The 22,316-nt window shown below is 42.0% G+C and overlaps 1 protein-coding gene across 3 annotated transcripts in view; it reads left to right on the forward strand.

Annotated features, from left to right (window-relative positions):
- Positions 1–22,316, forward strand: part of RAB30 (RAB30, member RAS oncogene family) — an 82,550-nt gene that overhangs the window by 47,074 nt on the left and 13,160 nt on the right. For all 3 annotated transcript variants that reach the window (XM_090265799.1, XM_090265798.1, XM_090265800.1), the window contains one exon: positions 21,073–21,173. In XM_090265799.1, the coding sequence (XP_090121925.1) occupies positions 21,081–21,173 (93 nt within the window). In that variant the 5' untranslated portion in view covers positions 21,073–21,080. The remainder of the gene's footprint in view (positions 1–21,072; positions 21,174–22,316) is intronic.

A 22,316-nucleotide genomic window follows, 5' to 3' on the forward strand; every position in this document is an offset into this window, starting at 1 on the left:
TTAGCTGAGTCATCTCCAGAGTCCAGAGGGCACTGGCTGGGGTGGGAGCCCAAGAGAGGCCTGGAGCTTCGGACTCTCTGCCGAGAGCTATGGATGGGGGAGAGGGCTCACAGCAGGGGCACAGGGCCAGCACAAGAGCCTGGTTCTGAAGGACAGAATCAGAAAGCTAAATTTGGAGGTGCTAAGAATATTAATCAAATGTACTGAAGGCTGGTTGTATGCCAGCCACTGTGTGGTCAGCTTTGGATACTTAATCTTAATCCTAACCTTTCAAGTAGGTGATAGGTTTCCCATTTCATAGATGAAGAAATGGGGCATCAGAAAGGTGAAGCAGAAGGACGCACCTGCATGTTCCAGCACTGTGCTGGGGACACAAGGATGGATAACATTGAGGCCTTTGCCTGAGGAAACCCTAGTTTTACGGAGTACATAGTCCTGTATATAAATAATTATAAATAGTGGGGTAACTGCACTGATTAAGCTGTGGTCAGGGTATTATGGGAGACCCTAGCATGTGTGTGGAGGGCGGGGGGGATGGTGACAAATTCAGGAAAGCTTCCAGGAGAGTGATGCTGAGCAAGATGGAACAAGAATGAGGGGTCTGAAGGGACCAAAAATAAATACTCACATACAGAGAGATAAACAAACAAACAAACAAAAGCATGAGGGGAGAAATATTATGAGAAATTTACTTTTACTGGACTATGAAATGTGAGTTAGGTGAGAAGTGAGGCTGGGGAAGTTGAGATGATGTTTTAAACATATTGAAGAATTTTGGACTTGATTTTGAAACCCATGGGAAGCCATTGTAGCGTTTTCAGCAGAAAAGCAAGCTGTCTAGCACATTTTGGATACATCCCCCGATGGTGGGTAATAGGTAGTATTATTCCCATTTTCTAGATGGGGGAACTGAGGATCAGAAAGTAACTTGCTCAAGATTACCCCACTTGCCAGAGGGAGAACAAAGCCATGATGTCAACTCAGATTCATGTGAATCTTTCCACTACTAAGCAGCCTCTTGGAGTGACACGGCCAGTGATTGTATTGAATTTCCTACTGAAAAGTACTGTTACTCTTACTCTGACATTTGCATTAGAGAATAGCTTTAAGATTTAATATGATCAAGAGCTAGTACCTAGTGTCATAAATGTTCAGAGAAGGAGAGATCAGGGAGGACTCCATGGGAGAGGGGAACTACAACAGATAAGGGAAGCTCAGTGGGAAAAAGGTGGGGCTGGAGGGGTGAGGTTGTGCCACCCTGTGGTAGAGCAGGAGTGAGCATGGGGAACAGATGACCAGAGGCACAGCCATGGTCACTTGTTTTTGAGATAGCCATGTAAAGAGGAAGGAAACAAAACTGATCATGTTCCTTAATTTCTGTCTTCAATTTTTGCTGAATTTAAATACACAGTTGGCACTGAAAAAATCTTTTTACTACCTTATTACAGTCGTGGAGAGTTTGGTGCCTATAGTTTCTCCCTTACAATGCACTGGAATTGATTTTAGTGTCCCCACTCTTTCCTCAAACCCACTAGGAACGGAAAGGGTAACCGTTGAGGATCCTATAGCTAGCAGGACCAAAGCTAGATGTGCAGTAAGGGACACTGAGTGAAAACACAATGACAGAAGTCTGTATGAGGAACAGAGCTTGCGTACACAGGGGAAGGGTGTGTGTGTTTGTGTTGGCTCTCACAAGCTCTCTAAATTTTCCTTCCATCTGTGTTATGATTCATGTCAGAGACTGTAGTAGGGAGTTTTGTTTTGTTTTGTTTTTTTAATACTATTGTGTTATATAGACTGGGGCAAAAGTAGGTTTACAGTTGAGAGTACACAAAAGTTTATTCTTCTGTTATTAATTATTGTATTATTTTCCATATGAACAACTATAAACCTACTTTTGCCCCAGCCTGTATATATATGATAGTCAATGGTGTGGTAGAAAGAGACTGTCCCTTCAAGTCAAAACTCACCTGGATTAGTATCCCAGCTTCTCTGCCTACCAGTTCTTTTACCTGGGGTATATTATTAACTCTGTTAAGACTTTTCTTACAGATCTTTGATCCTATAATTATGCCCCCTCTCTTTGCCATTATTAAATTTACTCTCATCCCTGGGTAATTCTCAAAAGCAAATAAGCATGCTCTAATATTTCTTATTTGAAAGCAGAATAACAAATCCCAAAACCTTTTCTAATTTTATTATTTAATTTTAAATTCTTGACATTATATCCTCTCTAGCTGTTTTCTACTTTTTTCCCTTTTCTCAGTAAAACTTAAAAGTTGTCCATAGTTTAGGCTCTGACTTCTTCCCCTCGCTCTAATCTCTTCCTATCATTCCACCAGGATTGTCCTTGTCTCTGTCAACTAATGACCTTCACGTTGCCAAATCTAAGCCCACTGCTTCCTTTTAATCTTACTCTCTGAGCAGCATTTGACAAGGCCAATCACTGTTTTCTTGGAAACTACTTTCCTGGGACTCTTCCTATTTTTCAAGTCTTTTCTTCAGCTTCTAAATGACAATATGCCCCATATTCTGAAATGGCTCCTATTCTCTTCTTTATTTATTCACTCTCCATAGATGACCTCTTCTAATCCAAAGGTTTCAATAACATTCATTTCCTAATGACCCTTAAATTTGCATCTTACTTTCATACTTTCTCTGGACCTCCAGACTCCTGTTCAGATAGATGTTTAAGAGGCATTGCAAATTCAACATGGCTGAAAGAGAACTCTTGATTTTTTTCCCCAAGCCAGACCTGCTCTTCCCTCAGTCTTCCTCATCTCAGTCGGTGGTGCTGCTATACCCTCCAAGTGCTCAAGCCATAATATCTGGGCATTACTATTGAATTTTCTCCTTCTCCGTCATCATCCAGTTCTTCAGTAAGTCCTCTTCTCTATCTTCAGGACCATTTCCAAATTTATCTCCTTCCATCCATCTCCACCCTGAGCACCCTGTACAGGCCACAACATCTCTCACATGGGTGACTTGCAGTACCCTCTTCACCAGTCTCCTTGATTCTACATGTGTCCACATACCAAAATATCCTCCATTACAAGGAGTAGAGAATCTTTTAAAACTGTTCATTGGTTTGTGTCACATTCCATAAATCCCTCCAGGTGCCTCCTGCACTCAGAATGACATCCACACTCTTTGCTCAGGCTGACCAGGCTCTATGTGACCTGCCCCATATCAGTCTCTTTGCCTGTTCTCATTGACCAAGCACCCAACCTCATTATTCTTTTTTTGGTTCCTTGAACATGCCAAGTTCATTCTCACTTTAAGTTCCTTCAATCTGAAATACTCTTCTTTCATCTTTCTGTGCTTGGCTCTTTCTTATTCAAATATCATCTTAAATATAGACATCTTAGAGAGGCCTACTCTGACAACCCAGTCTACAATACCTGCCTAGTGAGCCTCTGTCCCTTCCTCCTATTTTAATTCTCTTTTAGGACTTGTTCTTCTTGTTCAGTTATGTACATGCTCATTTCTTCGTTCACTCATTGCTTTGTTTTCTGCCCACCTGGAATGTATGTTTTATGAGGGGGACTTGGCTTGTTCATCGCTGTATGTAGCTCCTGGATCAGTGACTTGCATATAGTAGATGCTCAGTACAGATGTATGGAATGAACGAATATATTTTTCTCATCTGTAAAATGGAGAGGCTAATGCTTATATCTCAGAGTTGTTGAGGACTTGCATTATCTAATTTGATAATACATGTAAAGTGAATAGTTCTGTGTCTTAACACACTATATTTAATAAATGGAAACTATTATTTTCTAAGTATCTGGCTCATCATAGACATTGAATGAAGATTACTTGTCTTTTTTACAGTCTGCACCCCCTGCAGTATTTTTTATTTAAATAACCTGCTCTCTGGACAAAGTGAAAGGTACTCTCCAATCAGCTATGACTCTCTATTTTTTTTTTCTGAAGAAGAGGTTTAAAAAGTATTATTCAATGAATAGTCAACATAAGCTAGTTTAGAACCATTACCAATGTCACTTCTGTCCCCTGTCCCCCAGTACATACAGAAACATTGCATTATAACAAGGTTTGGCTTTCTTTGGGGAAATTATAATTTTCTTCTTCTCTTTGATTATATGATCTTTGCCAATTAATTTTCCATAAGATCAGGTTCTCTGAAAAGTATTCCCACTCTGATAACTTCTGCATTTATTTAATAAATATTTACTTAGGATCAACTGAATGCCAGGCAATGGGGATAGACAGGGATTCATGGGGGCCTCTGTCCTTAAGGTCTAACGGGTAAAGCAGGATACATAAACCAGTGAGGATAGTAAAGTGTCCATGGAGAGAATCTCCTTAGAACATAGTGGAGGAACAGAGGCATGAGTGCCTAATTCACATGGAGGGGGAAGGAAGGTTTCAGAGGTATGTGGTTGCTCACCAGCCAGCAAGGAGAGAATGAGCATGGGAGTTGAGTTCTGAAGGGATGAATCTGCCTCGGGGTCTACACACTGGAGCCTGTTGTGGCTCTGTGATCACAGTGGTGGTGGTGACTCAAAGGTCACAGGAAACAAAGCCAGAGAGATGTGCAGGGGATGAGCCATGGATGGCACTATGTGCCCTGCTAGGGAATGTGAACTTTCTCCAGCAGTAACAGTGACAGGAACAGCACCTAACATTTATTGAGCACCTCTTCCATGCCAGGTTCTTCATGATGTATTGTATCAATTCCTTTAATCACACAACCACCTTAGGAGTAGGTACTGTTATTCCCGCTAATAACAAATAAAGAAACTTAGGCACCAAGAGGATAGGAAACTTGCCCAAAGTCAGAGGCAGGACTCAGACTCAGGCAGTTTGGCTCCAAAGTTCACCCTCTTCATCAGGGCTCTGTACTTCCTTTCAGATGGTTTTGTATAGCCAGCAGGGAGCTCCTGAGGAGATTTAAGTGTGGGAATGACATGGTCAAATTAGTTCTTTGGAAAGGTTGCCATGGAGTCACATTGCCTCTTGTACAGGGGTTGGTTTCGAAAGGCATCTAAGGCAAAAAAGTGCAGAGTTACATTTTTCCTTGAAGCGAGGAGTACCTGAGTGAGCTTTGCTCTGTTAGCAGTGCTATCTCATGTCCCCCGGTCTCGGAACAGAGAGCAGTCTTTGGTAGACACACAACTTAAGATGCTTTTTCATACGAATGGCTGGTCTCGGCTCAGGCTTCACAACTTCCTAAACTCTATCAAACAAACAACAGCTGGCCTCAGTGAGCTCCAGGCCTGGCACTAGCAACAGCCAGTTTAGATTCACTGGTTGGCTTTATGGCTCAGGCAGGGATGCCCTGGGGAAAACACAGGTGTGGACTGACTTTGGCCTGTACCACCTGCGAAACCACAGGGCCAGCACACCCTGTGGACAGCTACAGAACACATTGGAGCACCACCACCCTGCCCCTGCACAACTGATCCTCCACGGAGAGTGGAGGTTGGTGGTCAGTGGTCACAGCCAGTGCTTACAGCTGACTGGCCTGGGTAAATCCCTCACATTGATCTGCCAACAGCAACCAATGCTCAACTACAAGAGGAGGGTGTACTCAGACCACATGAAGGGCACACTTCGAGTGTCCAGCTTGGGTGACAGGGGAGGCTGTGCCACTGGACCCTATAAGACACCTACTATATTTGGCATACTACCAAGACATGGAGTCAAAGCAGCTCTACCTAATACATAAAAACAAACACAGGGAGGCTGCCAAAACGAGGATACAAAGAAACATGGCCCAAATGAAAGAACAGATCAAAACTCCATAAAAAAAGCTCAGTGAAATGGAGGTAAGCAATCTATCAAATGCAGAGTTCAAAACACTGATTATAAGGATGCTTAAGTAACTTAGTGAGGACCTCAACAGCATAAAAAATGATTACTCTATCTAGCAAAGCTATCATTTAGAATGGGAGGGCAGATGAAGTGCTTCCCAGGCAAGGTAAAGCTAAAGGAGTTCATCATCACCAAGCCATTATTATATGAAATGTTAAAGGGACTTATTTAAGAAAAAGAAGATTAAAACTGTGAACATTAAAATGACAACAAACCCTGGCTGGTGTGGCTCAGTGGACTGAGCGTTGGCCTGCGAACCAAGTGTCTCTGGTTCGATTCCCAGTCAGGGCACATAATTAGGTTGCACGTCAGGTCCCCAGTTGGGGGTGCAAGTGAGAGGCAACCACACAGTGATGTTTCTCTCCCTCTCCTCCTTTCCCCTCTCTCTAAAAATAAATAAACAAATTATTTTTAAAAAAAGACAACAAATTTGCAACTATCAACTGAATATAAAAAAATAGAAACAAAATCTAACTAAACAAACTAGAATAGGAACAGAATCATAGGTATGGGGATCATTTGGAGGGTTATCAGCTGGTAGGGGGAAGGGGGAGAAATGGGGAAATGGTGTAGGGATTAAGAAGCATAATTGGTTGGTACAAAATAGACAGGGAGAAGTTAATAATAATATAGGAAAGGGTGAAGCCAAATAACTTATATGCACTACCCATGGACATGAACTAAGGGGGGTGGGATTGTTGGAGGGAAGGGGGTACTGGGCAGAGGGGAGCAAAGGGAAAAAATATTGGGACTACTGTAACAACATAATCAATAAAATATACTTAAAAAAAAGAAATGAAGGATACACTAATTGAAATAAAGAACAATTTACAGGGAAAAAATTGTAGAGTGGATAAAGCTGAGAATCAAATCAATGATTTCGAACATAGAGAAACAAAAAACAACCAATCAGAACAAGAAGAAAAAAGAATCCGGGACTTCTGGCCAAGATGAAGGTGTAGACAGACATGCTGTGTCTCCCTCCACAACTACCTCAAAACTAGAAACAATTAGAAGTTTCAGAAAATCAAACTGCATGGAAGTCCAGCAAACAAAAATATAAAGAAGAAATACTCATCCAGACAGGTAGGAGGGTCAGAGCTAGGGCAGAGAGGATGCGATATGGTGGAAAAAGCGGCAGCAACGGCAGCGGCAGGTGGGCAGAAAGTGCAGTCACACATTTTAAAGTCAGGAGGGACACCTGGGGAGCATTCCCAGCTCCTCACCAGACCTAGCAGCTCACGGTCCCAGCACCAGGTAAAATGGAGCCTCATTGCTTCTGACTGTGCAGACCAGTGGGAGTTGGGGTGGAGGCAGAAACTGCCAGTCTCTCAGCAGAGTCCTCATGTTTAAAGGGCTCCCACGGTCCTAAAACGTCTGCAGACACACCCACTCTGGGAACGACGGCCAGGGCAGCAGCTAGAGGGGCGCCAGTCTGGTGCGGAAGTGGGAGAGGTGCCTGGAAAAGGGGCGAGTGCTGGGCAGGCAGTATTGTTCCCTCTCAGACCCCTTCCCCACATATAGCACCACAACGTGGTGAAATAGGTCACCCTGTACTGACAAATCCCTAAGGCTCCACCCCTTACAACATAACAGGAGTGACAGCTCTGCCTGGGACGCAGAGGCAAACAAACATAGGAGCCCGTCAGAATGAGGAGACAGAGAAATATGGCCCAAAACAGGTTCCAGTGGGAGAACTAAGTTACAAGGAGATAGCCAACCTAATAGATGAGGAGATAGACAACATAACAGATGAGGAGATAGACAACCTAACAGATGCAGAATTCAAAACACTGGTGATAAAGATAATCACAGGCTTGACAGATATGCTTGAGTATAGCAAATGCATAAGAGAAGGTAAGGCTATGCTAAGTGAAAGGAAGGAAAATCCACACAAAACCAATGGTGAAGGGAAGGAAACCAGGGTTCAAATCAATTATTTGGAACATAAAGAAGAAAACAGCTGTCAACCAGTGCAAAAGGAGGAAGAAGAATTGAAAAAAATGAGATAAACTTCCCAAATTTTTTGAAGGAGATGGACATACAGGTCTGGGAAGCACAGAGGGTCCCAGGCGAGCTGGACCCAGAGGGGACCACACCAGGACACATCATGATTGGGATGCTGACGGTGAAAGATAAAGACAGAGTGCTGGGGGCAGCAAGAGAGAGGCGGAGAGCTGCCTACATGGGGGTGCCTATAGGACTATCAGCTGATTTCTCAGAGGACACTTTGCAGGCAGGAAGGGACTGGCAAGCAGTATTCAATGTTATGAAAGGCAACCTGTAACCAGGACTACTCTATCCAGCAAGGCTATCATTTGGAATGGAAGGGCAGATGAAGTGCTTCCCAGACAAGGTAAAGCTAAAGGAGTTCATCATCACCAAGCCATTATTATATGAAATGTCAAAGGGACTTACTTAAGAAAAAGGAGAGCAAAACTATGAACACTAAAATGATAACAAACTCACAACTATCAACAACTGAATCTAAAAAATAAAAACAAAATCCAACTAAGCAAACCAGAATAGGAACAGAATCATAGGTAGGGGGATCATTTGGAGAGTTATCAGCTGGGGGGTGGGGTGGGGATATGGTGCAGGAATTAAGAATCATAATCAATTGGTACAAAATAGAGGGGGAAGTTAGTAATAATATAGGAAAAGGTGAAACCAAATAACTTATATGCACTAGCCATGGACATGAACTAAGGGGAGGAGGGAAGGATTGCTGGAGGGAAGGCAGGGACTGGGCAGAGGGGAGTAGAGGGGGAAAAAATTGGAACTGCTGTAACAACATAATCAATAAAATATAATTTAAAAAAAAAAAGAATCCAATAAAATGAGGATAGGATAAGCAAACTTTGGGACAACTTCAAGAGGCCTAACATTGACATCATAGGGGTGCCAGAAGGCAAAGAGAAAGAGCAAGAAATTGGAAATCTATTTGAAAAAATAATGAAAGAAAACTTCCCTAATTTGGTGAAGGAAATAGGCATGCAAGTCCAGGAAGCACAGAGAGTCCCAAACAAGATGGGTGCAAAGAGGCCCACTCCAAGATACATCATAATTAAAGTGACAAAGGTTAAAGATCAAGAAAGAATCTTAAAAGCATTAAGAGAAAAGAAAAGAAGTTAGTTACCTACAGGGGGGTTTCCATAAGTCTGTCAGCTGATTTCTCAAATGAAACTTTGCAGGCTAGAAGGGATTTGCAAGAAATATTGAAAGTCATGAAAAGCAGGGACCTACAGCCTAGATTGCTCTACCCAGCAAAGCTATCATTTAGAATCAAAGAGCAGATAAAGTATTTCCCAGACAAGAAAAAACTAAAGGAGTTCACCATCACCAAATCATTATTATATGCAGTGTTAAAGGGACTTATTTAAGAAAGAAAAGGTTAAAATTATGAACAATAAAATGACAAAAAATACAAATCTATCAATAGTTGAATCTAAGAAATAAAGTAAGCAGACAAGAAGAACAGGGACAGAATCATGGACACAGAGAGCATTTTGATGGTTGTCAGATGGGAGAGGGGTGTAGGCATCGGGGGAAGAGGTGAGGGGATTAAGAAGTACAAACAGGGATTTACAGAATAGCCGTGGGGATGTAAGTACAATATAGGAAATGGAGGGGGAGCAAAGGGGAAAAATTAGGACAAGGGTAATAGCATAATCCTTAAAATATAATTAAAAAGTAAAGCTGAACAAAAAACAAAAAAAATGAGATTAATAATAGTAAAAAAAAAAGGACAAAGCTTAAAAAATAATAAGCTCCTTGTAATCTCCTAACCCTAACATATGTTCTTACTTTTGAATGCCCTTGTTCACATGCATGCTTATTTTTCATAGCTACAGCTTGACAAATGCAGCTTTGTGTATTCTTTTTATTTTATAGCCTGTTGTCATCATTATTTCATGTTTCTACATAGTTTTCATAACTAGCATTTCTAATGGCTGCCCTGCATTCCATGGTGTTGATGTTCCATACTGAACTATCCCTTGTTGGACGTTTGGATCCTTTCCAGTTCTCTTAGATAAGATGTAATGAACATTTTTATTCATTTAGCATTTTGAGTTTGTTCAGTTTTTTGCCTAAGTGAGTTCCCAACAATGAGCTCAGTGAATGGAAGCTTTGACCTCTGTAATGGCTTTGGTTTGTACCAAGTAACATTATGATTTCTAGAGGAACCAATTGAATGTGGATGGTCACTCACTGTGTATGTGTGTGTCTGTCTCATGTTTCCCTCAGCAGTATTGAGCTCTTAAGATATTTCAACAGTGTATTTCTAAAGTTTATGCTTATTGAAGAAAATTTAGAAAAGATCTAAATACATAAAGAAGAAAATAAACTGTTCATAATCCTACCACCCAGAGGTAAGCATTTAAAAAATGTATTTTCTTCCAAATCTGTGCTTCGTAATACATGATCTGGCTCTATGAAAGTATAACCTCTTCTCTATTGTTGGATGCATGTTTAATCCTTTCTTCAATTGGGGGAAGTTATTTGAAGTAATACTGGAGTGAACTTGCTTGTGAACAAATTTTTGTGCACATCTTGGAAACATTTCTTAGGAAAACCCCCCCAAGCAGAATTGCCAGGTCAAAGAGTATGGGCAATGTTAAGGCTTTCGATGGAAATTGAAAACTTGCTATTGGGGAAAGTTGTGCCATGTTATACTTTACCTGGTTACAAGTGTATAGGAGACAGGCTGGGTGACAGCTGATGAGGGCCTGAGCCAGGTGGGTGCAGTAGAGACAAACTGGAGCAGAGGGGGATTTCAAGTGACATTTCTGAAAGAAAATATGCAGACCTTGGTCACAGATGGCATTCTCTCTCTCTCTCTCTCTCTCTCTCTCTCTATCTCTCTCTCTGTTGGGAGACCATGTTGAGAAAGAATTTCTACCTTGTCTTCCACGTCAGAAACTTGCCCAGCTGCAAACAGTTATGAAAGTGCTTGCAAACCTGAGGTGGTCTATAGGTGTAAAAGCATGTTGATAGCAACAGTAACTAAGAAATCCCACCCAACAGGGCTGCTTCAAGGATGAAATGGGCTGGTGTGTGTAAAGCACTTAGGCTCTAGGCAAATAGTCATTCTCTTGAGAAGCTGCATAAACTCGGGAAGATTCCTATATTTTATCCTCAACCATTTGAGTCCCAGAGCATGTGGACACTTTCTTTGCCTTTACTTCTCTTGCTTCCAGTGAGGAGGAATCTGTGCAAACAGCTGGATAAGGGTTCAGCCTGGAATGACAGTCTTCTGGCAGGGAAGGAGACACCTTTGTTCTTGGTAGGTCTTGGGTATCTCAGACAGAGGGAAGCCTTGAGCCCCTTGTGGGCTGCAGCCCTGACCTCTGGCTGCCTGGCCAGGATGCATTGTGTGCTCGCCCTGGGGAAGGAGACTCAAAATGCTGATAAGGAGGCCCTTCCCCTCCAGCTAGACAGGCACAGGAAAGCTGCTGCAGAGGAGAGATTAGACACAGTCCCTGATTTAGAGAACAAGGAGGAGGGCAACAGTACAAACCCCTCTCCCCTTAGCTCTTTGAGGTGGTATTGTTTATCATTGGAGGAGGACAATGGAGGGAGCCTGGCCTACTTGTGCAGAAGACTGAAACAGCAAGTTGGGTCTGTAAGGGTCTTTTTTTAGATCAATGCAACAAACAAGATTTGCAAGCAGAATCTCTCCATCTTGTAAAGGGATTAATGAGTGGGAAAGGTATCCTTCTTTTCCCCCTGGAAACAGGCTGCTAGTATTTCCAGGAGCATCCAAGACTCTTTGGATGCTCTAGGTCAAGTACCTGCTCCCAAGTGCTGTTACAAAACAAAGTAGCCTGGGGAGTGAACTGATTGGGCTGTAATGCAGGGGCCCTCCTTTGTCCTTTCACCTCTTTGAAGGAAACCAAATCTGTGCTCGGTGCAGTGACAGACACCTTGCTAGTGACAGAACACTGTTACTTCAACAATATGATTTAGACATTTGCTTTGGTTAATGTGATGAAATGCTGTTTCAAGGCTTTATTTTCAATTTCCTTACATGTCTGGTATCCCAAATATATTGTATATTTCTAGGAAATAGGAAAATATAAAAGACAATATATACAAAGAATAAAATAATAAGATATTTTATTGTTTTGGTTTTTGAAAATAGTAATTGTGGAGGTCTTAGGCCTACTTTATTTGTTATTTTTGTATTTTACATGTCTTTAAAAATATTGCCAAGGGCTGTTTTTTAGCTGCCTCTCATGGATTGGTCTACGCCAGCTACCCTGGTGGTTCTGCCCTTGGTCTTGCTCAGTAGGGAGTGACCTTTGCAGACTTTATCCTAGCAGCAGCTCAGATATAGAGTCAGGAGACCTGTAAAATGGTCTTCTGGCTGTTGCTGACATGGTACATGGCCTGGGTCAACTCATGCTTTTGATTTCAAATCCACTTCTGTAAAATCGGGAGAAAATGACAGGCTTCTCCTGCTTCTTCAGGGAGATTCTGTGTCAGAGTGCAGTGAGAGTAATTTTTGAGCTGTAATATATGATACTCATGTGCGAGAGTTTTATTTTTATTAGTTACAAAAATAAACTTTTTTAAAAAATGTAATTTAGCAGAGAGAATGTTGTCATACAATTATTTATGTATTTAGAGAGAGGGGAAGGTAGGGAGAAAGAAAGGGAGAGAAACACCAATCAGTTGCCTGTTGCACATGCCTCAACTGGGGACCTGGCCCACAACCTAGGCATGATCAGGAATGGAACCTGGGACCTTTTGCCTTGTGGGATGATGCCCAACCAACTGAGCCACATCAGCCAGGGCACAAATAAAGTATTGTTCTGCCCATTGGTTTTGACTGTCATATGGTATGAGAGAATGAATCTACTGTGCAGGGACTTGCTGAGATATGGTTTAATAGAGAAGCAACCCCAGAGTCTGGGTGGGACAGTCCTTCCATGTCATGTGAAATGGTGCAGTAGAGCAGACAAAGAAAAAGACGGAAAGGCAGGAACAGAGTACCCCAAAGAGATTTTTTTAAAAAGGGCTTCTCTCACTGTATTAAGAAAACTGGTTTGCCTTTTGAGCACTACTATAGACTGAACAGAAGGGCAGAGTATGATTTGTTAAGAATTGGAGGTTATCTTCTTTCATACAAAGAGCTAGATACTGCAGCCTCTCCAGAGGCAAACACTGCTGCTAATTTTCTTTTGTATCCTTCCAGAGATCCTTCATGCATACACAGATAAATAATTAGATGCCCCCCTTTTCATACTATACATACCACTTTCTACCTTCCTTCTTTCACTTAGTGCACATTGCAGATGTCTGTTGCAGACTGTGTGGTACACTGATGTATAGTTTCCAAAATTTGTACAATCATTTTCCTGCTGCTGGACTTTTAGGTTGTTTCATATTTGCTATTGCAAACATTGTTGTAATGAATATCCTGCTCCACATGTCTTCATACACATGTATCAGTATAACTATAGGATATATTCCTAGAAAAGAAATTACTGTCAGGAGAGTTTGTAATAGCTTTTATGCTTTAAATCAGTATTGCCCTCCATAGAGGTGGTGTTGATTTACCTCCCGCCAGCAGTATACCAGTGCCCCATTTCTCTATATTCTCTCCAGGACAGAATGAACTTTGTCAGTCTGGTGAAAACTGGTTTCTGATTAAACATTCATTATAGTTTTCATTATGAATTATAAATTCATTAGAGTTTGATTTATGATTAAGGCTGATCTTTTGAAAATAAGTGCCATTTTTATTTCCTGTCTTGTAAACTATTTGCTCATGTCCTTTGGGCATTTTTTCTGTTGGGTTATTCAATTTTTCCTATTGATTTGTAGGAACTCATTATGTATTTAAGGAAGTTAGCCCTTAGTTCAGTGTATTTCAGCTATTTTAATCAATTTATTTTTTATTGTTTTGCTGTACAGAATTCTTTAAAAAATGTAATTAGACACATTGGTCAATCTCTTTATTTTATGGCCTTGATTTTGAATAATTCTTAGGTCATCCCCACTTTCAGATTTTTGTATTTGTCATGCTTTCTTCTAGTATTTTCATGCTTTTATTTTTTTTAAATCCAAATCTTTAATTCATCTGGAATTTATTTTAGGATAAATAGTGAGATAGAGTTCCCATTTAACTTTTTCCCAGAAGGACGTGGGCCTTTTACTCACTAGCTGTGTAATTTTGAACAAATTACTTAACCTCTTGGAACCTCAATTTCCTTATCTGTATACTGGGAATAATAATACCTATCTAATGAGGTGTTGAAAAGGTTAAATAAAATTATATATGGAGAGAATTTAGCATAGTTCCTGGCACATATTATGTGTTCAAATACTCAGGAACCTAGGACTACTAGTGTGTTTCAGCAAAAGGGAGAAGTTCTAGGTGGCTGGGATACAGAGGTCAGCTTGCCACTCACTGCTGTGTGACTTAGGGTGAGTCATTCTATCACCTCAACCCTCAGTTTCCTCACCTGCCTATTGAACGATAAGAACCAATCCATGAGATTGTTGGCACGTCTGGATTACATCACATCTGTGAAAGCACTGTGTAACCTGTAACGGACCATATGGAAAGGCTGAAGATTATGGCCTGATGGATGAGGAACAGCCATGGCACATGTGGGTATTTGATATCCCTGACCAAGGAGCATGATTACCTTGCAATAGCATGAAATTAACAGCTGATGTAAAGCAAGTGAACTTGCAGCAGTTGATTATAGTAATGTTTAGTAACTGCCTTCTAGTAATTAAGCAATAATGAGCTTCCTGAGACAGAACCTTGTTAGAGCAAAAGATGGATCAAACGCTTCCAATTCATTGGACACACCTTGAGCACAGCAGTGTGATATGCAGGTTTGAGTGTCTTGAAACACACTTCTTGTCCTTAAGGACAGTAGGGGCAATAGACATATGGAGCACTGCCCCGCTCCACCAGGCAGGTGCACATGCCTAGATGTACTTGAAGGAAGGTCTAGAACTCTGGGGTTGTCCGGGAGCGAGAAACTTCTGCAGAGCCCCGTATGCCAGTGTGAGCCTGTACCCCAAAGTGTGACCCTGCATTTAAAGAGTCCCAGCTCAGTAATGCCTTCTTCAGTGTCTCTTGCCCTTTTTAATTCTCTGTGTTTGGTTGTTTTGGATTCATCAGGCATATCCTGTTTCTTATGTGTGACGCATCTCCCTCCACAGCTCCTGGTGGGCCTGGTGTTGAGTTCAGGGCCTCTGTTTCTACTAGACTTGCCGACTCAGATTTTCCCTGGGTAGGGTTGCTGGTTAAAGTACAGGGTGCCCAGTTAAATTTGAATTTCAGATAAACAACTCATAATTTTTTAGTGTAAATATGTCCCACACAGTATTTGGGTGATACTTTTATATTCATATGTCCATGTCATATTTGGAACAAACGTTAAAATTATGTTGTTTTTTGAAATTCAAATTTAACAGGGTGTCCTCTTTCTCCTACTTTTCCTTCCTCCTTCCCTTCCTTCTTTGCCCCCTTCCCTTCTTTGTCTAGCAACCCTACCCAGGTGGCTCTGATTTCAGATGCTATAAAATGGCACTCACCACACTACTGTTGCAGGGAGCCCGAGTAGCAGGGGATGTTAAAAGGCGATATATGAGAAAAGAACTTTGAGCTAAAATCATGCTTGGTAAATCCGAGATTAAACAAAGTTAGTTGGTTTTCTTCATTATGGGAATTTTTAGAACCTTTTAAATCTCCAACATTGGCTTATAGTGTGTAGTATTTCTTAAAGGTATGTCCCTATTCTCCCGCTCCCCATTCCTGAGTATTAAGAGTTATCGGAGCAAATGTTGAATGGTTGATGACAGTCTCTTATCTGTAGACCATGACTTCTCAGAAAACACCACTCTATAGAAAAAAACTCAACAAATTTGTATAATGTTATGATTCTGTTTTTGTTTTAAAAAGCCATCATACAGACATGGGTGTATATAAATGAAAAACTAGAAGGATGTATACCAAAATGGTAACTGTCATCCCCAGTAGGGGTGCGGATAGGGAAAGATTATGGGTGATTTTCTTTTCTTTTTGTTTGGCTGCATGTTCTGTAATCTGTATATATGACTCTTTTCAGAAGGGTTACAATTTTTTGATTATTTTATTTTAAAAAGTGTCACTATTCCATGTATTATTTTACTTGAACTCCCAAGCAATTCAGTGATAGTGGTTCTAATGTTATCCTATTATCCCCATTTGGTGGAGGAGGAACCTTGGCACAGCTCTGTAGCAGAGTCAGGTCTCTTGATGTCATTATGGTGCTGCCTCTTCGGTATAGAGAACAGCAGCACACACTGTCACGGGAAGGGTTAGTGGCGCCTCGCCACCCAACCCTGTCAGTTTACAGACTATGGCTGAGGCCCTGAAAGGGAAAAGGACCTGAGGGAGACACATGGTTTTTGAACAAGGGAAAGTCTTCAGATTATCTTTTCCTTGGCAAGGGCTGGGGATCAGAAGGCAGGACAAGGACCTGGCCTTCTGTTCACCAGAGGCCTTGACTTTATCTGTTATACTAGACCAGAAAGGCAAGGGGAAGAATGTTCTGATGTGCACGGTGAATATAGTTTCTTTTGTATTTAAAAAGGTCACTTTGATATATGATTTATGTTGCCAAAATCACGTTGCTTAGAGTTTTTTCTTTTTAACCTTTGCAAAGTACATGTTTCCTGTATCTTTTTTAAACTGATTTTTTCCCCTTTTCTTCGACTGTTTTCCCTTTTTTTTGAATCTTAGGCATATATCTATTTATTTAGGGCTATTGTAGTCACTGTGTTATTTGGGCTTTTACTTGTGTATCTGAGTAGTGATCCTGTTTAGATCCCCAGTGCCTGGTACTTGGTTACATGGAGGAGTGATGACTGGATGGTGGATGTGGTATGCAGGGAAAAGTCTGGGTCCAGCTCCTAAAAGAAACCTGAGTGCAGAGGGCACAGCGAGGAGCAGTGCTACATGACCTGGAATCAGGGTGTGACCCCAGCAAGGGGCAGGACATCTTGTTTCAGAAGGAGTTGGACTTTGGAGTTTGGTGGATCTGGGTTTGACTCCTGGTCCTAAGACTCACTAGCTGTGTAACTTTAGGATAATCTCTCTGTGCCTCAGTTTCATCTTCTAGAGGCTAGGGGTGATAATAATAGTCCCTACTTTATAGAGTTGTGAGGATTAAATGAGTGAATACGTGTAGAAGAGAACCTGGCACATCATAAGCATTGACTAAGTGTCAGCTATATTATTAACAGTAATGGAACATAACATTCCTAGAATAATGCTTAGCCAGTGGCATATCTTGGGACGTGTTTGCCCCTCAGACAAGGTGTGACTTGGTTGCCAATTTAGGGCTGGTCGTAACTGACTGCTTCTTAATGGGGTTCCCTTCCTGAGAAGCTGCCTCATCACATGGTGACCGGGGATGCCTGAGCTGTTATGTTACTTAACACACAAAAGGGCTTCCTCAGAGGGCAGTTTCCAGAGGCTTGTGAGCTTTTCATTCAGCATTGTGTTTCCTATTAGAAATAAAACAGTAATCACTGCAGGTAGCCTGGAGTTTACAGTACAGCCTTAGCCCCAGGCAGCCTGCATTTTTAGAGACCAATCAGTTTTCTCCAAAATGTTTATTTAAAAATAAATTCAACAGAGCATTAAAGTAATTTCTTATAGAAAGGAGAAGGGCCTTAATTTTTATTCTGTAGCTCACTCGACATGGTAACTGCATGAGACTTGACTATGAACATTGACTCTGACCAAGTAACTCTTTGCCTTCCTTTCCTGAAGGTGCATAATTTGGGCCCTGATCACCTTCTTTTAGGGGCCTTGTTTCTCAAGTCTTTATATTTGGATGCTGTCATCTGGATTCTCTCCTTGTTTCTTTGACCTCTGCCAAAGATGGAGAAGTAAATATGTGGCAAACAATCTAAGCGCAGAGAAAGATTGCAGCTCTGTCCTGTGTTTCCTGTTCATAGGCTTATGAAAACAGTGAGCTGTGGTCCATGGGTGGTCCCCAGAGCCTCAAGGGTTTCTGCTATTCTTATGCCTGTCTCTGAGTTTTCATTTCACTGTTAATGACTTGAGTTCTAATTACCATACTATGTCCCTGAGTTTTTATTCAGTTTGACCTTGATTCTTATTTAGATTACTACAGTGTGGTAGAAAAGAATTTTGCTTTTAAAGCCAGAGACAGAAGGGAAATCACATTTCTTAAGTGCTTACTCTTCATCATTTAATTCATCTTTCTTAAGCTCCTACTGTGAGCCAGGTGTTGTGAAAGGCATTAAAGCAGTGGTTCTCAACCTTCCTAATGCCGCAACCCTTTAATACAGTTCCTCATGTTGTGGTGACCTCCAACCATAACTAAAGCATAGTGATTAATCACAAAAACAATATGTAATTATATATGTGTTTCCCAATGGTCTTAGGTGACCCCTGTGAAAGGGTCACTCGACCCCCAAAGGGGTCGCAACCCACAGGTTGAGAACCGCTGCATTACAGGGTAGTGGTTCACGGAAATGGGTGCTGGACCTAGGCTATCTGGGTTTGAATCCCAGCTCCACAGCTTAAGTGGGACTGAGCAGTAAGGGGGCCCTTAACTTTTTATTTACCTTTTCTTCTGCTTCAGTATCCCCATCTGTCACGTTAGGATGCTAACAGTGTCTACCTGACAGGAATGTTTGGAGACTGAAATGAATTGATAATATAGAGTGAGATGATGATGATGATGACAGTGACCATGATGGGGACGGGTTGGGATCAGGACTGAGCCATTATTCTCATGCTGCTTGTGGCCGCGCGCGTGTGTGTGTGTGTACGCGTGCACACACGCATGCACGGAGATGCTGAGGCATGATGTTGGAGTGTGAGACAGATACATGTAATTAAGTGCAGTAAAGCATGGTGAGTATTACTGAAGGAGAGGGCCAGGGTATTGTGGGAGCACATAGCAGGGTGTCCAGACTCCCTCACAGGTCAGTGAAGCACAGTAGGGAGAGTGATGTTTAAGAAGAATGGGAGTTATTTGGGCTGGGGGTGGTGAGAGGAGGTTGTATTCTGTGTTGTGTACAGAAGGAACAGTATATGTGAAAGTCTGAAGAGGAAAATCTCACGGTGTTTAAGAAACTGAAGAAATCTAGTGAGCCTAGAGCATGGGGAGGAGAGTGGAGAGAGATGGCACTGGCAATAATGAATGGAGAAACCAGACCATGGAAAATGTGAGTCATGTTGAGGATTTGGGTTGACTAAAAGCCAGATACTGTTCCTGGGGGTTTTCATTAATTACTTCAAGCATCACGACTCTGTGATCTAGGTATTATCAGCCCATGTTGTTGATGGTGAAGTTAAGATTAAAAAATTTTCACTTGCCCAAAGGCACAGACTCAGAAGGCCGTACAATCAAGATTTGAACCTAGGTTTCTCTAGCTCTAAAGCTAGAGTTCTTTTGATGTCACCATATCCTTCTGAACTTGAGGTCTGGCTGTTAGGTTTCTGACTTAAGGCTACTCTCTTAACTTCGTTTATCTTCAATTTACTCCAAATGGAAATATACATAAAGTGTCAAGTATTGTACATTGCCTGGCACATAGTGAGTGCAACGACTTCCTATGGACCCAGGTTCTTGACAGAGAAATGCTTTCCTTTCCTGGTCCCGTGAACTAAGACAGAACCCTATGAGCTGCCAGCTGCACGTGGCTTGGTTGTCAGCCATCTTTCCAAGGACCAGTTGAACTTCACATAGAAATCACCTTTGCATACAGGGAATCTACAGGTCTCAGTACAGTGGGCCCTCCTTCTGCCCTGCAACCCCGAAGCCATTTGCCAGTCGGCTGGCTGGTAGGAGAGACCCTGAGGCTCCTCTAGCTCTCCCAAGCGTCCTTCTCCTCATGGCCTCGCTGTCATTCTTTCCCTCTTCCTGTAGGGTCTACTGAGCTTGTTCTGCCTCCACCTTATGAAATGAGCTCTGTGCTGATTTGAATTGAATTTAACTTGATCGTTGTTGTTGTTTCTCTTTTCTCATGTTAGTCTCGAGGACAGATATTGTCTCATCAACAGATATTGTCTCGTCTCTATATTTCCTATCTTGATTAGCACAGTGCTATCATAGGTACTCAATAGATCACAATTGTTTTGACTAGGATAGGGCTTTTTGGATACCTAGGCTCTTGTGTGTGTGTGTGTGTGTGTGTGTGTGTATTTAGTCTTCACAACAGTGCTCTGAAGTAGACAAAGCATATCGTATTCTTTTTAGCACAATTGGAGAAATTAAGGCCTATACTTAAGCAATATGACCATTAGTTAATTCTTTAATTCTAGGGTAGTCATTGACTGGTTGTAACTGTGTCCCATGGGGTAAGAAAATAGAGCTGAAAGATGTAATCCCTTCTCTCAAGGATGGGATAGACAGTTGAACAAATAATTGTATATTGTAAGTGAAGTTAAAGGACAGGGGAAAGATGAAAGTGTTTAACTTTATCTGGGGAACATCACTGAAAAATTCAGAGAGAAAGAGATGGTTGCATCGGGCCTTAAAGAATTGGCCTCTTGATGCAGAGTGGGAGGGAGGGCATCCCAGACAGAGGAAATATCATATATCAAAGCCCACAGGATTGGAGATGGGCACTTTGGGCGGCCCTGCAGCACCAGCATGGCTGGCAGGAGGCGGATAGCAGCGGGCAGTGGTAGAAGATAAAGATGGCAGTAACTCCCACTGGTGAGACCCCAAGACCCCACAACTTAAAATTAACTGAAAGGTTCCTTCCTAGTTTCTTCCCCTTCATTCAGTCTCCCAGTCCCTAGACCCTCTCCCCAGAGGCATGCACAGCCTATACATACACCACTTTGAAGCTTTGGATGGACTCCCCTTTGCCCTGCTGCCTTGCACCCCCAGTTTGTCTGTGCATGGATTTGTAATCTCTGCATGTGAAAACATATCTTATCACATGAGAGACCTGTGACCTGACTACTTGGAAGAATAAAGGTTACCAGGTGAAAAAGCATCTCTGTCATTTACTCTTTGTGGTGTGAGGTGACTGGGAAGGAATAAAGTCCATCTGTGACTGAACACCTGTGTTCCTCCCTCACTGACAGAGTCACCAGAGGGGAGCATTAAATTGCTCTTCAAATGAGTCAGACCCCTTGTTCCTGAGGAGACAGGGCCGGCACAGCTTGAGCTCTGTGGGCAAGTCTGACCAGGCCCCATCTCACTCTCGCTGTGTTTGTTTGCCTTGCAGCTGTGTAAATGAGTATGGAAGATTATGATTTCCTGTTTAAAATTGTTTTAATTGGCAATGCTGGCGTGGGGAAGACGTGCCTAGTCCGACGATTCACTCAGGTAAGAGAACTCGGGAGCCCACAATTGGCTTTCTCCGTCTGGCCTGCGAGGTTAAGAGAAACTAATAGGATGGGTGACTGGCCCCGCGCCAGCCTCTTGGCTGCCAGATATGAATGCACCCTTTGAAAAGGCACCAGCTTTGTAGTGTAGACTGGAGCCTTTTAAACCACTCTGAGGGCGTGTGACTCTGTGGGACACCACCACCCGCCCATGCCTCTTGTGCTTCCTTTACTGAAAGGGGCATGTCATTTTGCTTTCAGTGTGCAGTATTGAAAATAGATTATAGATTAATAAATAGGTTATTAGTTAACATACTCAAAGTTGGAAGCAAATGAATCTGAACATCAAATTAAACCTAAATATTAATTTTAAAAATGTAAATACAAATTAAACAAATAAATTCCCTGCCTATGCCCTCTCAAATCCTCCCAGAAAACTGAGTGAATCATATTGGTTCAGAACCAAATATGCTGATTTTTCTAGATCTGTTAAATAGGAATGAAATGAGAACACTGAAGGACTATTTGAACTAAATCAAATGTTCCCTGTGGTTGAGTCCTTACCTTATGATCTAGTACAAGTTTCCTTTGGGGCTGCTCTTTTGAGAATTATTGCCAGAGATTATATACTTGTTTTTTATATAGAAATGGTGGGAAATCATTCTGAGGTTGACCTTCTTTTGTGTTTTTCCGGAAAAGCTATGAATGGCATCCTTTTTGGTATATGCATGCACTCTTGCATTTTCATGAAGTGCTAGATGGGAAAGTTGAAACTAGCTCTTCTACCTGAGGCACAGGGCAACCTGGTGCTGTGGAAAGGACATTGACATGGGAGCCAGGACACGAGACCTAGTCTCAGCTCTGCCCCTGGCTCATCTGTGAGCCTGGGTAGGTTACCCACCCTTGCTGGGCCTCCCTGCCTCCATGATGCATGTGGGACCTGGTGATTGCCAAGGTCCCTTCCAGCAATAACAGTCTGTGGTTCCTCAGAAAACTGCAGAGGCAGATTAGATACGACAAACAGCTTTAGGTCAGTCACCTTTGGAATTGCTGGGGTTTTCCCCATGATAGTGAACACAATAGAACTCATGCTTTTTACTAAGTCTTAGCCTGGTAAAATCAAAAGTAACAGGCTAACGCATCT

This window comes from Furipterus horrens, unplaced genomic scaffold (genome assembly GCF_987537825.1).
Source record: "Furipterus horrens unplaced genomic scaffold, mFurHor1.1.pri manual_scaffold_2, whole genome shotgun sequence".
Lineage (NCBI taxonomy): Eukaryota > Metazoa > Chordata > Mammalia > Chiroptera > Furipteridae > Furipterus > Furipterus horrens.